General features: G+C 58.4%; 2 protein-coding genes across 4 annotated transcripts in view; both read left to right on the plus strand.

The window, feature by feature from the left end:
• Window positions 1-10,314, plus strand: part of ZC3H7B (zinc finger CCCH-type containing 7B) — a 56,030-nt gene extending 45,716 nt beyond the window's left edge. Inside the window, exons 16-23 of the mRNA XM_059937049.1 lie at window positions 874-1,055; window positions 3,176-3,261; window positions 6,605-6,738; window positions 6,848-6,953; window positions 7,093-7,201; window positions 7,434-7,567; window positions 7,702-7,865; window positions 8,226-10,314. Of these exons, the coding sequence (XP_059793032.1) occupies window positions 874-1,055; window positions 3,176-3,261; window positions 6,605-6,738; window positions 6,848-6,953; window positions 7,093-7,201; window positions 7,434-7,567; window positions 7,702-7,865; window positions 8,226-8,472 (1,162 nt within the window). The 3' untranslated portion in view covers window positions 8,473-10,314. The remainder of the gene's footprint in view (window positions 1-873; window positions 1,056-3,175; window positions 3,262-6,604; window positions 6,739-6,847; window positions 6,954-7,092; window positions 7,202-7,433; window positions 7,568-7,701; window positions 7,866-8,225) is intronic.
• Window positions 10,315-15,641: 5,327 nt separating this feature from the next.
• The window catches only part of TEF (TEF transcription factor, PAR bZIP family member), a 44,312-nt gene continuing 44,065 nt past the window's right edge, over window positions 15,642-15,888 (plus strand). Inside the window, exon 1 of one of the 3 annotated variants that reach the window (XM_059937058.1) lies at window positions 15,642-15,880. In XM_059937058.1, the coding sequence (XP_059793041.1) occupies window positions 15,778-15,880 (103 nt within the window). In that variant the 5' untranslated portion in view covers window positions 15,642-15,777. The remainder of the gene's footprint in view (window positions 15,881-15,888) is intronic. The other 2 variants (XM_059937073.1, XM_059937064.1) reach the window with 2 other exon arrangements.

Here is a 15,888-nt window from a genome sequence, read left to right on the forward strand (position 1 = left end):
TGTCAAGGCAGGGGGTAGGAATTGGGACTCAGATCCAGCATCCACCTGGAAAGGACAGAACCACATTTATTGAGCATCTTCTATATTCCAAGCTTTCTCTTGGGTATTTTAATGATCTCAGCAGTCCCGTGGGGAGGAGTGTCTCTGATGAAAAGATGAGAAAGCTGAGGCTTGGAAGCAGCTTACTCAGCCAGCAGGTGGGGGCCACATCCCTGACTCCCATCCAGCACCCTCCACTGTCCTGACATGGGCGTCGGACAGGGAGTGGGAGGGGCTGGGTGGGCTCCGGCACCCACCTGCGCTCCCTCTGACTCCTCTTGGCTGTGCCCCAGCATGGCTGATGGAGCCCAGGCCCTGGGGTCAGACAGAGTTGGGTCCAAATCCCAGCTTGGACAATGGTCTGTTTTATGTCCTCTGGCCACTGTGACCCTTGGTTTCCTCATCTGTAAAGTGAATGATGATCCCAGTCTCCTAGGGTTGCTATGAAGGTAATTAAAATTCCCAGCCCAGAGGAGACAACTCGATTATTTCTCCTCCGGGTGCAGGCCCAGCTCTGGAGCATCGGGCTGGGGAACCTGAGAGAGATGCCCCCTTCCCCCAGCCTCGCAGCAGGGGGGGTCTGGTGCCCTCCTCCTGCTGGCAGCTGTGTCTTTGAGCTGTCCCCAGGTCGAGGCCAGGAGAGGGGCACACAGCTGAGGCCCAAACCAGAACTGCCTGAGCGTAGGACCCCCACCTCTTCCCTCCTGTGCCAGCAGTTAATAGGCGGGAGGAGCCCCTCCCTTGGGTGAACGGCACTGACCCTGGGGGGGGGGGGGCCCGACCGGGACTGGGCAGGATGCGGACTGCATCGTGCGCCCCCATCCCGCCCGCCAGGTGCCTGGTGCACATCGTCCGCTCCACCTCCCTCAAGTACTCCAAGGTCCGCCAGTTCCAGGAGCACTTCCAGTTCGACGTGTGCCGCCACGAGGTGCGCTACGGCTGCCTGCGGGAGGACAGCTGCCACTTCGCCCACAGCTTCATAGAGCTCAAAGTCTGGCTGCTGCAGCAGTACTCAGGTGAGGGCGAGGGGCTGCACAGTTCAGAGGAGGGCGGTGCCGGGCTGTGGGGCTGCAGAGGAGCCCGTGCCTCCTGGACGTCACAGGACGCGCAGGCTCTGCATCAGGGAGCTTGCAGGCCCAGAAGACCCTGGGTTTCTCCCTGTGTGGCACTGCCAGGGGGACACGCGGAGAGAAGGGCAGGGAGGCAGAGCCCTGCAGGCCACCTGGGTGGTCTGGTCATCAGCGGCCCCTCACTGAGCCTCCACTGGTCCTCTGTGAGGGGGTGATGTCAGCTCGGCCTCAGGGATGAGGAGGTGGAAAGCCGCTCGCTTTCTCGCTCACCAAATGGGACCCCTTGAGCACCTGCGCTGTCAGGGGCTTGAGCAAGAACGAGTCGGGGCCCTGGTGTGTGTACGCGAGGGCAAGGCAGGCAGTCTGACGAGGAGGTAATAGGCCCTACGTCCATCTGCTCCGGGGTGCACGCTGTCCCCCACCGCCTGTCATCGTCTGCTTAGCAGCATTCTTGTTGTGTGTGTGGAACATAAAGTAATGGAGCATCTAACAATCATTGTCTTCTTCGAGCTGATGAAATAGGGTGATAGAATTTCAGATGTGCGTCAGTTCTGTGAGGAAAGTAAAGCAGAGCAATAGGATGGAGAGGGACTCGGGGTGGGGACATTTGGGATAAGATAGTCTGGGAAGGCCTCTCGGAGGAGGTGACATTTGAGCAAGGAAGGGCAGGGAGAGCATTCCAGGCAGAGGGAACAGCAAGGCTGGAGGCCCTGAGGCAGGAGCAGGCTGGGTACAGAAGGAAGGATGTCTGTGAGGGCAGAGCAGCTTAGCACTGGGGGAGGGGGCGGGGGGGGCATGTCAGAGATGAGGCCTAAGAGGTTGGCAGCGACCCGAGCGTGAAAAAACCTCTAGATGGTAAATAGAAATAGTTGGGATTGTTCTAAATACCATGTGCAGGGTTTGGGGGTAGGGGGTTGAGTAGGTAGAGTTGTATGACCTGATCAGTGTTTTTAAGAAGTTGCTCTGGCTGCTGCGTGGAGAACTGAGGGGCCAAGGGCAGATGGAGGGAGACCTGGGAGGGTGTGGCTCAAGCCAGGGCGGCAGCGGGTGGAAGTGGTAGAAGTGATGAGATTCTGGGTGTGTTTTGATGGTGGAGCCAACAGGAGCTGATGGACCCGATAGGAAGTATGAGACGAAGGACGGCATCAGGTCGACCCCAGTGGGGTTGCCGTGTCCTGAGAAGGGGAGGCTGCAGGAGGAGCAGGTTGGGGGGATCACATCAGGGCTCGTGTGGGACGTGCGGAGTCTGAGCTGCCCGTTGGACTTCAGGTGGAGAGGTTGAGCAGGTGGCAGCCACGTGTGGGGGTCTGCAAGGTCATGGGAGAGTGCTGGGCTAGAGGTACCTCTATCAGCAAGAAGAGGGATGTCAAGCACATGCCTGGCCCGGAGTAAGCCCCTGATGGCGAGTGGCCATGGGGGAGCAGTAACCATAGGACCAGGTCGAAAACTAAATCAGCTCTGGAAAAGGGGCTAGAGGGCCGTAAGGGGTTGGGAGGAGGGTGGGCCTCATGGAAGAGGCTGTGAGCTGCCCCTCGGAGGTGGGCTCAGTGTCCACAGTCAGATTGGGAGGGTCTGGGCCACAAGGTTTGGGTATTTGCCCTTTGCCGACTGGCAGTGAAGGGCCCTGGCCCCTCGGTGATCTGGGGAGCCGGGCTGGGCCAGGCACAGAGCCTCAAGAACCAGCACGCTAGAGGCTGCCAAGCAGGGGTCAGGCTTGAGGCCCCACTGAGGGAGGCGGAGGACAAGGGAGGGTGCTGAGCAGCTGGGCTGAGGGCCAGGGCCACTGGCGTGGGCGCGGACAGGCCCCTGCTGCGCTGCAGAGCCCACATCTTGCTCCTGCATTTTATTCTCTGTGCGAGCCTGGAGCAGGCCTCTCTGTTCCCAACTGCAGATGAACCAACAGGCCCAGACAGGATGAGTGGTTTCCCTGTTCCCCTCGTCTTTCCTCGGCCTAACTGGGGAGTGGGGCTCCTCCCTGGGCCTGGGGTGGCACCAGCACCTTGCAGACCCCCTGCCTTTCTCCTCACTGAGCTCCAGGGACGCTGTGTCTGCTCCCCCCTCGCCAGGCATGACCCACGAAGACATCGTCCAGGAATCCAAGAAATACTGGCAACAGATGGAGGCACACGCAGGGAAGGCCAGCAGCAGCTTGGTAAGAGCCCGGGCTGGCCTTGGGGGGTGAGGTCAGCCCCCAAGAGGGCCATCCCCCATCCCTTTACCTGGACATAATATATTTACCAGAAAATTGTAAGAAGAGTATGAAGAATTTGTGTATACCTTTTCCTGGATTCCCCAGATGTTAACATTTTACTACTTTCCACACTCACTTTGTCCTGTGTGTATGTGTGTGTACATACACACATACACATTTATTTACAGAAATATACACTTTTCTGAACCATTAGGGAGTAAGTTGTAGACATGATGCCCCATTACCCCTAAATACTTAAGTGTAAAAATAAGGACTTCCCTGACCGTCCAGTGGTTAAGACGCCACGCTTCCAACGCAGGGTGCACAGGTTCGATCCCTGGTCGGGGAACAAAGATCCCACATGCCACGTGGCCAAAAAATAAATAAATAAGTAAGTAAATATAAGGACACTTTCTTACATAATAACCACAGTACAGTTATCAACATCACAAAATTCACATTGGTGCACTTATCCAAATTGTGGTGTACTATTACTCAGATTTTGTGAGTCCTCCCCAAATCCCAGCAACACACTGCATTCATTTGTAGTGTCTTTAATCGCCTTTAATCTAGAGCAATTCCTCAGTCTTCTTTGTCTTTCGTGACATTGGCATTTTTGAAGAGGCAGTTGTTTTGTAAAAGGCCCGTCCCTTTGGGATTGTCTGAACGGGCAGGCACGTCATCTCCATCTGTCCCTTCACCAGCGATACCTTGGTAACTTGATTAAAGGTGCCTCCACGGTAAAGCTTTCTCTACTATGAAGTTACACTTTCCTCCTTTGTAATTAATGAATATCTTCCAGGGAGGTCCTTTGAGACCATGTAAATGTCCTGGTATTCCTCAACCTTTTCCCCCACTGCTTGTATCACCTCCCACCCCTCTGGATCCTCACCCTGGTCCTGAGGACGTGAGCTGGGGCACAGTAGCGTTTGCAGGCGGGGAGACTGAGGCTCAGAACACGCTAGAGACCTGCCCGGGGTGCACGGAGCGGAGTAGGTCCCGGGTTCTCTGACAGCTTGTCTAGAGCTCGCTCAGCTCCCTCCCCACCTGCACTATCCCCATCACCCCTAGGGTTCCTCATATAAAATGGGGATCATAATCCTGCCTGCCATCTCCTGGGGCGGGTGTGAGGCTCACAGGAGCTGGCTACAGCTCGCCGAGTCCCTGCTCTGCCCGGGGCCCCCGTCGCCCCTGAGCCTCACACCCTCCCCAGGAGGTAGGGATCATTGTAACTTTAGGTGACGGTGGGAATGGAAGGGTGGTCTCAGGGCCCAGGAGATAGTGAATGTGAGGTGAGGCCTCTCGCCATCCACACACGAGGGATGACTCCCTCGCCATGCCGGGCCCACGCACTGGTCACCTTGGGAGAAGCCTGGGCCTCTGGCCCCTCCTGAGGCCTGCCTGGGCGTGGCAGTGAGCCAGGGCGCGGCGCAGGCCGGCCAGCGGGGTAGGCCTGGGCCAGGCTGGCTGAGAGGGCTGCCCGGCCCCCCTTGGCCTTCCCTCTGTCTCCCCACCCCCTCGTTCCTGGTCCTTTCTCTTCCTCTCCCCTCTTCCTAGTTGCCCCCGTCCTCTGCCCCTCTCCTGTTCAGTCCTCTTCGCCAACCGCCACATGGTTTATTTTCGCTCCTGGCCGGGAGCCTGGCTGGGAAGCAGTGTGGGGCTCAGGCTGGACCTGCAGCGTCATCTGCTAGAGAGGGAACACGGAGTCTTCACCACCTCCTATCCCCCTGACCCCCCGCATCCCGCCCACCCAGGATGCCACTCTCGGGCCTGGCTCAGGAATGGGGCTTCTGTGCCGGACCTGGCTGTGGCCCGGGCATGAGGCATCTTGCTTGCTTGCCATCAGAGGGTGGGGCCAGTGGCAGTGTGAGGCCAAGGACAGGATGCCAGGGTAGAAGCCGCTCGTGCCTGGTGCCCATGGTGCAGCTGTGCCGTCCTGCAGAAAAGCATGAGCCCCTGCCTCGCACCAGGTCCCTATCCTCGGGCCACTTACCCGTGGCGGGGTTAGTAACCTCTCTGAGCCTCTGCTTCTGCTGAGTCAAATGGGAATGACCCCTACCCCCCAGGGCTGTCGAGTCTGTGCAGTTGTGAAAAGTAAGCTCAGTGGACCAGCATGGCTATTCCCTAGAGCAGTGGCTAAGCCACAGCACACCCCCGGACCCCACTTACCTCACCCGTGAAATGGGCCTTCTCACGCTTCTGTGAGAATCAGTGGAACATCTAGAAATCGATAGTGACACGGATAAACCTCCTGTCTGCTTTAGCCAGACCGTGTCCCAGTTACAGAGGCAGGATTTTACTTTGTTGTCGGGATGTGTATTATCCTGGGGCCGAGCCAGGCTGCAAGTCTCCCAGCCAGGGGTCAATCAGCACCCAACAAAGTGCGAGCCCCCTGCTGCTCAGGGGAGGGCCTGGGCTAGGCAGTGCCGAGGACACAGGGTACTCCTGTGTCAGAGGAGGAAGAGCAGAGGGGTGACCCCACATCTGAGGGAGGCTCTAGCTAACAGGAGAGACAGCAGGGTGGCCGGCACAGCTGGGCGAGGGGGTTGCAGGTGGCGGGAGACAAGGCTGGGTGGGCACTTCTTCTGCCTCTCACCCCCCCCCCCTTTCCCAGGCAGGGGTGCAGAAGAGCAGGCCCTCCTGCCTGCAAAGGAAGGGCTGAGGCAGAGGACGGGGAATGAACATGGTGGGGTCTTCGAGAGTCCAGGGCTGCCCAGATGTCTGTCCCACCACCTGAGGCAGCCTCCTCCATCCCCCCCTCTGCAGGTGCATCCCACCTTCTAGGCCCTGCTCTCCACCAGGCCTGGCCCTCATAACTAGATGAGTCAGTCAACATGAGGTAATTCAGGTACTATGGGAGCCCATAGGATGGGCAGCTGCCACTTAAGAGAGCTTCAGGGAAAGCTTCCTGAAGGAGGTGGTGCTTGAGCTGGGTTTTGAAAGTTTTCAGAACAAGCCTGATGCAGAATGGAGAAGCGCATTCCAGGCAGAGGGAACCGCATGTGCAAAAGCAGGGAGGTGTGAGGTCGAATGCTGTGCCCAGGGACACGCCAGCAGCTCCACCAAGCAGGCCCGTGGGGAATAGCCAGTTAAGGCAGAGAGCACTCCATCAGGAGTCCAAGGCCTGGCTCCCACCCTGAAAGGCCATGGGCCTGGAGTTAGGGGGTCGTTTCCCACCACCAAGTGGTAATGGACCAGCCCACAAGGCTCCAGGTGGCCCTAATGCTCCCGGAGGCCACCTGTATATCAGACCCCGGGGCCTCAGCCTGGTGCCTGCGGCTTCATCAGCCCTTCTCCTCCGCAGGGTGCCCCGCGGACCCATGGGCCTAGCACCTTTGACCTGCAGATGAAGTTTGTGTGTGGCCAGTGCTGGAGGAACGGGCAGGTGGTAGAGCCTGACAAGGACCTCAAGTACTGCAGCGCCAAGGCCCGGCACTGGTGAGCCGGGTGCCGGGCGGGGGCACGGGCAGGGTGGGGACCACCTAAGCACCGCAGGCGAGGAAGCCGGGCTCTCCGTCGAGGTCACACAGCCCACTCTATCCTGCAGCTGGACCAAGGAGCGGCGGGTCCTCCTGGTGATGTCCAAGGCCAAGAGGAAGTGGGTGTCGGTGAGGCCACTGCCGTCCATTCGCAACTTCCCACAGCAATACGATGTGAGCGCCGGGGTCGGGTGCAGGGTGGCAGCGGGGCCTCGCATATGGGGCCGTGGGGCCCCAGGAGGGCTTGCCCGCTGGCGGGGCGGTGACACAGTCCAGCGGGACTCAGCAGGGTCTCGCCATGCCCGCCCTGCAGCTCTGCATCCACGCGCAGAACGGCCGCAAGTGCCAGTACGTGGGGAACTGCTCCTTCGCGCACAGCCCGGAGGAGAGGGACATGTGGACGTTCATGAAGGAGAACAAGAGTGAGTGGGCAGGGCGGGGCTGACCCGGACACCCCCCCTCGTCGGCAGGCCCAAGCGCGCCTGCTGAACCTCACGTGGCCGCCCGGGCCCCACTCCGGCTGCACCGGGCTGAGCCCTCTCTGGGTCTCCAGGTGACCGGGCAGCCCAGCAGCAGGGGTCCCGTAGGGGTCGTGGGACAGAGTAGAGGGAGAATCCCCTCTCACCAGGCCCTCCATCCCCTATTGCCCACCAGTCCTGGACATGCAGCAGACCTATGACATGTGGCTGAAGAAGCACAACCCAGGGAAGCCGGGGGAAGGGACGCCCATCAGTTCTCGGGAGGGGGAGAAGCAGATCCAGATGCCCACGGACTACGCCGACATCATGGTAACACCCCATCCCCTGGGGGCCCTGGTCCGAGCCTGACCCGGAGGGGCTGTGCGGAGGGGCTCAGCCTCTCTGGGGGAAGTGGTCCCGGCAGGGGTGTGAGGAGCGGGCGCCCACGCTGGCTGTGTCCCCAGATGGGTTACCACTGCTGGCTCTGCGGCAAGAACAGCAACAGCAAGAAGCAGTGGCAGCAGCACATCCAGTCTGAGAAGCACAAGGAGAAGGTCTTCACGTCTGACAGCGACGCTAGTGGCTGGGCCTACCGCTTCCCCATGGGCGAGTTCCGGCTCTGCGAAAGGTGCCCCCGGGAGGGCAGGGCCGGGCGGGCTGTGGGGTGGCCTGAAAAGGTGGAGGCCACGGCCAGCTCTGGCTCCACTTGGCCTGGAGGTGGCATAATGGGGGGTGGGGATGTCCAGAAAGACAGCTGCTCCTGGGTGTGAGGACCCAGGAGCGGGGCGGGGTGGTGTTGGAGGTGGGGACCCGTCCTCTGCAGCCCTGCATCAGATCCTCGCGAAGGCCAGGCCACGCCCGCTTTCCCCGGGGCTGATGCTGCATGGGGAGAGGCTTGTTGAGGGAGGCAGACTGGCCGGCCCCAGGTCCGGCAGCCCGTGGAGGAAAGGGCACAGGGCGCGGGCAGTGAGCCTCCTGCTGCCCACAGGCTCCAGAAGGGCAAGGCCTGCCCGGACGGGGACAAGTGCCGCTGCGCTCACGGGCAGGAGGAGCTCAACGAGTGGCTGGACCGGCGCGAGGTGCTGAAGCAGAAGCTGGCCAAGGCCCGCAAGGACATGCTTCTGTGCCCACGGGATGACGACTTTGGCAAATACAACTTCCTGCTGCAAGAGGACGGGAATGCCACTGGTGCCGCCCCAGAAACCCCTGCTGCTGCCACCATCACTGGGGAGTAGGCCAGCTCCTGGCCGTGGGTGAAGTCCTAGGATCGGGGGCAGGGGTGGACACGGAGCGCCTGATAGGAGGGCCGGGGCAGGCCAGGGCCGGGGCTGGGGCCCCCGGCCATCCTCTCTGCCCCCACTGCCCCAGTGCATACCCAGGTGCACGAGCTGCAGCCCCACTCGGTCCCAGGGTCCTCATCCTGCTGAAGCCCTGGGCAGGTCCTCCCCTCCCCCACCCCGGCTCTCCTGGTTGCGGAGGGAGGGGCCTGGTTGACCCCTCCAGCTTCAGCCTACAGCTTTAACTTCCGTCTACTCCTAAAGGGGGCCCAACGCTCAGGGCTGGGGAGCCTGGGGTCCCCACTTGAATCTGCAGCAGAAGGGTCCTTCCCCCTGCCCCCCACCCCCCACCCCCACCTCCCTTGGGGGCAGATCAGGATAGAACAGAGGGCAGGAGGCCCCACCCAGCTTTAAAATGCAGCCCCAGGATGGACTGGGGATACTGTACAAGTCACTTACCCTCTGGGGCCTCAGTTTCCCCTCTGGTTGGAAGAGTGGGAGGGGCTGGGGTACATGATCTCTGGAGCCTGACCAAGGAGCGTGGCTGTCTGGTGAGGCCACCAGCCCAGCCCCTCTCCTTTGTGGGCCGCTGAATGTAGATTGTAGGTCGTCAGAGGCTTCAGAGATGACGCAGCCCAGACCCCCATTTTGCAGATAGAAAAACAGGCCTAGAAGGAAGGAGTGCTCTACCCGGCATCTCCACCCACAGCACGGTAGAGCTGGAATGCAAACTTCGGTCACAAGACTCAGGGCCAGTTATCAGCTGGAGCCTCCAGGCTCTTGGCAGGGATGTGACAGTCTCTGAATCAGCTGGGATTCCGGCAGCACCGCCCAGGGGTTGGTCGTGTCAGTGCCCTGTAGGGGGACAGTCCCCTCTGAGGATGGTCGTAAGGAGTGTAGCAGCAAAGGTCACTTCCCCATGGCTGCTCCAGGAGAGGTGGTACCTGGCAGGGCACCCGTGGGCTCAGGTTCTGCACGAGGAACTGGGGGGGATTGGGAGGGTGGGCGGTCAGGGGACATGGAGAGAAGGGAGACTTGACCGTGGGCACCATGGGCTACTCCAGGATCGGACACAGCCCCTCTTTCTTGGGGACTCAGAAGAGTCCTTTCCCTTTCTCCCCTAGACCCAGACATACAATTAGGACCATCCATCCCAGCCCCTCCCTGATCCCGACCCTGCCAGCTGCCTGGGACCCCAGTTGACCCCCAACCCCTGCCCCCCCAAGCCCTCTCCCATCCCTCTCGTCTGACGTGTCTGCGTGCACCCCCTCCTCTCCATCCCACCCCTTGTGGGCAGACCCAGCCTCCCCTGGTTCCCTAGACATTCCAGAACGCCCCACACCATTGGCACAAGGGGTGGGGCCCCCCGGAAGGAGCCGGGGACCGAGGCTGGAGTTGGTGGGAGGGTGAGACAGAGAGAATGGAATACCCTTTATTTCCCCTCAAACAAGCATTTCGAGTGTGCGTTGAGATGATGGCGGGCACCCTGGGCCGCAGGGAACCCTGTTCTTCTCGCTGCCACTGCCCAGCCTTTTCCTGATAATTGTGGCATGCATCCTTTCCTCTCCCTGCCCCTTCCCCCAGCAGGCCAGCACTGCAGAGTTTGGGTGCTGGTGGCGTGGCTGGAGGGGAGGAGAGACCCAAGGTGGGGCCTGTGGCCGTGAATGTTGATGACACTTGTTTTCCCTGATCCGTGCTGTTGCAGTCTGTCGTCACCAGCCTTGTTTTTAGTGTGTATATATGTCGCCCCCGTGATGCATATATACACAGGTATTAAATATATCGCTCTATATAATATTACATATGTGTGTGGTATCCAAGGAATCACTTCTAATGAGGGCTAAAGATAAAGAATTTGGCCGGAAAATGCAGCCATCCTGGCACAATGAGGAGGGACTTTCAGGGTCATCATTGCCATTTGCAAGGACTGAGGGACTGGAGCAAGGGGTCAGAGGTGATTTGGGCAGCAGGGGCAGAAGCGGCCCCTGCCTAGGCCCAGCTCCGCCTGATGGCGTCCAGACCACCCCAGCCTAGTGGGGAGAGAGCACGAGTGCTCGGGGAAAGAAGAGGATTGGTGTTTGTCTCCCATCCAAAAGAATAGGATTAGAATCCAGATTTTTCTTCTCCATCCTGTTATCCCCCTGCAGGGGCCTTGGGATGTGGCGCTCCCTGGCTTGGCCAGAGCTGGATCCCCGCAGGGTTGGAAGAAAGCGAGGGGCAGGCGGGGAGTAGGAGGTGGAGGTGTGGCACAGTACACTTTGAATGATGAGTGTGATTATTTCAGTTGTGACTCTGAGAGGCTCAGAGAGTTGGATCGGGCCTGTGCCCCCCGCCGGCAGGCAGGGACAAGACATCACAGCAAATATGGTGAAGGGGGGACAGGCACCCTTGATGTGAGTGTCCCTTTGGGATGGGGCAAAGAGGGATGCTGCGTTTCTCAGCTGGGCAGTGATAAATTTAATGGTCCTTTAAAAATGTCTGTGTATTAAAAAATTTAAGAATACCACACTTTAATATTAAATATTCATAAGGTCTAGTATCTTGATAATAATGTAGATGTTTTAATAACAATTTTTGTCCTTCTTAAAATAAAATGAAAGAAACTTGCTTCTTTTAGCCTTTGTTCTAGAAAATAAACGTGTGCACTTTGACCTCTGTCCCTGAGGTGTTGCTCCTGTTCCCCGCTTCCTGGCACCTGTGCCCGGGGACCTGGGCCTCTCTTTACTCATGGGGCAGAGCTGGCTGGCGCAGGGCATGCCCCAAGGCAGACATTCCGAGGGGTGAGGGGCAGAAGGTCTGTGTTCTTGTGTAAACAGGGCAGCCCAGCTGGCCCCGGCTCACGCAGTGCCTCACTGGCAGGGACAAGCTGTGCTCTGCACAGGTGGCCCCGGTGGTTCCGTGTGGGACTTTCCACCTGTGCCCACACTTCCCTGCTTTTACTATGTGCACTGTCCTGGGTTCCAGAGGGCTGTCTCTGTGCCCTTTCTGGGTATGGCTTTTCCAGAAAGGTAGGGGGCTATGACATGCTTTGGAATGTGGTCCCAACTGCAACCTGGACTCCTCTGGGCCTGAGGGAGATCCAAGTCACATGGGCCCAGCTTCCTCCTCCTTAAAAGAGAGCATATTAGATCAGGGATTTTCAATCAGGGACACTTGTATCTGCTAGAGACACTTTTTTTTTTTTTTTTTGGCCGCATGACATGCGGGATCTTAGTTCCCTAACCAAGGATTGAACCCACGCCCCTTGTTGTGGAAGCCCAGAATCTTAACCACTGGACCACCAGGGAAGTCCCTGGAGGCACCTTTTCAAATCTCTTGGATTGTGTGTGGTTACAGTGATGGAGGGGGTCCTGATGGGAGGGGCTGCACACGTTTAAGAGTAAGCTCTCGCCAGACAACTTCAAACTACAGTATTCAGTGACCCCAGGAACAGAGGTCCAAGGCCTGTGAATTCTCTCAGGACAAGGGAATCATTTGGGCCGGCTCCTCAGTAGGGGCTCAAATACTTGATAAATGACCAGATGAGTAACAGGAGCAGCCGACTTGATTGAGCACCTTCTGCGCGCCAGGCATGATGGATGCAGCAAGTCTGTCTCCATAGCAACCTGTACATTTGACGTCCACATCTTGGCCCACAGAGGTTCAGTGAAGGTTCCAAGGACCCTCAGGAGACAAAAAAAGATCAAGAACCACTGGGAACTGGATGATCGGCAAGGTCCCTTCAGCGCTGACATTCCAGGGTTCTCAGCAACCCTGGCTTCACTATGAAAAACCAGAGGGGCATGGCAAGGCCCAGCTCCCAGAAGAAAATGCAGACCCATCCTCAGGCTGAAGAGATTGTAAACCTGCATCAGGACCTCCCTTAAACTTCGAAAATGAAAGAAAAAGATAAGCAGTACTTCAGTGAACCTAGTGGACTAAATTCTTAAATTCTCATAAATTCCCCTAAATTCTCTTCTAGTTCTCTCTCAGCTCAGGTTGGTAAGCACTAACTGAGCACTTGCCCCATCTCAGATCCTAGGGATACAAGATTACAGACAAAACGTGGCCTTCCTTGAATCCAGTCTGCCAGGGGAGATGGCTCTGCATGGAAGAGTGTAGGATGATGTGACAGGTACAGTGGTGGGAGATGCCAGGTGCCACGGAAGGCAGCTCATCCAAGCTGGGGAGCTGGGGAGGGCTTCCTGGAGGAGGTGAACCTGGATTTGAGCCTTAAAAAGATTGCTGGATCATTGTAATCGACGTGTACTTACTGTTCTGCACCTTTCCTTTTCTCTCAAGTGTATTTCACACGTGCATCTCCACGCCCCGATGTATCCTAGATACTTACGGTCGATGGCTTCATTCATCAAGGTGCCAGGTTGGCTTGAGCAGCCCGCAGTTATTGAATGTAGGCCCGTTTCTGGTCTTTGGTCCTGTGATTAGGGGCTGCCATGAGCCCCACCACTCCCGTGGCGCCGCAGCTCCTCCTCCCTGCCTCTGAGGGAGCTGCTTCTGACAGGTGGGGTGACAGGCAGAGGTGGAGATGGGGGCAGCTCTGCATCTCTCTAGAGAAAGCCCCAGAGGCCTCTGCCGGAAACTGCATCCGCATATAGCCCCCACCAGGGGAGCCATCTACAGCAGACATTAGACCTCTGAGGCAGGAAACCCAAGGAGTATAGGCAATCCCAACATGCCTGCCATGCGGGCCCCTCCGGATGTCTCCAGGCTTGTTTGTGGCCGCCCCTCTCCCTATCTCTGCCCTCCCCAGCCGCTTGACCCAGCATCCTGCTGATGTGGCCCCTGTGTGAACCATAAGTGATGCTGCCAGCTGGACACCCCGGCTGCAGAGTGGGGGGTGCCACGTGGACTGACTTTCAGTGGCGTGAAAATTCCCTAAGGCGAGGGACTTGCCTGGCCAGGTCTGTTTTTTAGCTTTGAATTCCTTACAAGATCTAGGCTGGTGCCAGGTATGCAGTGAGCAATCAGTCACAGTCTTAGAGCCTTCGTACATTCATACATTGGAAGGGGTCTGACAGGAACAAATCTCTGAGAATGAAATGTCATGCGGCAGGTGGGTGTATTTGAGACACGTTGGGGACCTCCTGTTGCCTCTGAAATCATGCTCTGTGGGCACCTACCCACTCCACCTTTGGGGTAAGCCAGTCTTGAACACAAAAGTGTTTGGGGGCCAAGGAATGGTTAATGCACCGGCCCAGCCTCAGCCCCAGCCTGCGAGCCACAGGTCAACTTAAGACAGCCTGCGCGCCAGGTCCTCTGCACCTTTCGCCGTCCCCCACTGCCAGCACCCCCCGTTTCACAGAGGCAAAGGGCACTGGAAGGATAAATAAGAAATTAAATCTGTTATGAGGAAGGGGAACGGGGAGGAGGGACACGGATAGGAATGACATTTCTAAAGTATACCTTTATCAGGGACTTCCCTGGTGGTGCAGTGGTTAGGAATCCACCTGCCAATGCAGGGGACAGGGGTTCGAGCCCTGGTCTGGGAAGATCCCACATGCCGCGGAGCAGCTAAGCCCGTGTGCCACAACTACTGAGGCTGCGCGCTAGAGCCCGCGAACCACAGCTACTGAGCCCTCGTGCCGCAACTACTGAAGCCCCCGCGCCTAGAGCCCGTGCTCCGCAACAAGAGGCCACCGCAATGAGAAGCCCGCGCACCGCAACGAAGAGTAGCCCCCACTCGCTGCAACTAGAGAAAGCCTGCAAGCAGCAACAGAAAAAAAACCCAATGCAGCCAAAAATAAATAAAAAGTATACCTTTATCAAAAGTTTTGAGCTTTGAGCCATATACTGTTTTTTTGTATTCAAAACTTGAAATTAATTTTTAATTAATTTGGGAAAAGAACATGGTTTGGGGAGGACTATTAGGGTGGAAAAGAGGGTAATTGGAGGATAAGCTGGGGCTGTTGGGAAGAGGAGAGGCTAGAAGGCGTCCTGTAGTGTTTGCTGTTTGTGCAAAATGGAATTTTAGAAAGCAGGGAAAGACTACATAGAAATCAGCTGTGGTGCAGGGACCCAAATGCTTACTGCGTCCAACCTGGAGCGTCAGAGACAGAACCAGAGCTGAAAGGAACCTTGGAGGTCACAACATTCAGTGGTTTTGGAACTGAGACCCAGAAGAGCCGCGCAGCTTGTTCGAGATGCCACATCAGTGCGCGGAGAGGTGGAGCCAATGCCCCCTCCCCCACCCCACCCCACCCCAGCCCCAGCCGGCCAAGGCAGGCGTTGGTCTTTGTGGAGGGCGACATACAGAACTTTGGCTTCAACCACACGTTCAAGTAAGTGGCCTGCGGACCTCAGAGGCCAGTGTCCTGGTGAGAGGGCCAGGGAGGGGACTACAGCAAACAGCCAATTGCCGCCAAGTTCCCCAGGCTGGGACACAGGCTGGGAAGCAGGACATCGTCCAGGACGAGCCTGAGCCTGGTTGACAGAGCTGCCCCCCTTCAGTGGTGCCTGCTCTGCCTGCCCTCCAGCACCTGTCCGCTAGGCACCTGCCTCTTCTCCCCGTCCCCGAAGACCAAAGGAACCCCGGCTGCAGGTTTGTCAGTCCCCTTAGAAGAGCAGGCTTCAGGCTCTGCAGATGGTGTAAAGCCCCAATTATGCATGCCACATGCACACCGTATGCCTGGGAGGGCACGTGTGCATGCATAGCATATGGACCAGCATCAAAACATGCCAGCAACCCCTCGAGACTCACAAGCCCACAGGTAGGTGCGTGACACCCACTCAAGCGCCTGTGCATGCCAACACAGTACAGCCTCGTGCTGAGCTGCCTGCTGCCGGGGTCTCGGGGCCCAGCCCGGGCTGGTTTCCTCGGCAGGCCCTGCTCTCCGCGGGGCCCAGCCTCCAGGGCTCCTCTGCCCAGTGGGCCGGAGTGCGTAGTGCATGCTCACTGTGGGCGGGGAGCCAGCTCACTGTTCTCACCTGGCAGGCCCGGTTCTGGCTCCCAGCCTGGGGGAGAACTTCCCTTTGCAAAGTTAGATAACACCGGGCTCTCTGTCAGAGGATTGGTGCTGTGTCTCCACGTGCTGAGGCTGGCGCAGGGCCAGGCCCGCCCTGCCAGGCAGCAGGAAGGGAAGGCCTGGCTGCAGCCGGAGCTGGCAGGTGGCCGAGCCGGGGGTGGACGGGCGGGCTGGGTCCCGTGCTGCCCATTGGCTGCCTCGGGCTCCCGCCCCGCCTGCCTCCAGAGCCTGTGGCTCCCCGGCCAGCTCCTGCCTCTCCAGCTGCTTCTAAACTCCCCCAGCAAGCACCCCCTGCCGGGCCATGTCGAGCTGCGACAGGATTGGAGTGGCCCCTGCCATGGACATGCCTGAGGTCCTCAAGTCCCTGCTGGAGCACTCTTTGCCTTGGCCAGAGAAGAGGACAGGTAGGAGA

The sequence above is a fragment of the Balaenoptera ricei genome, chromosome 10 (assembly GCF_028023285.1).
Source record: "Balaenoptera ricei isolate mBalRic1 chromosome 10, mBalRic1.hap2, whole genome shotgun sequence".
NCBI classification, from domain to species: domain Eukaryota; kingdom Metazoa; phylum Chordata; class Mammalia; order Artiodactyla; family Balaenopteridae; genus Balaenoptera; species Balaenoptera ricei.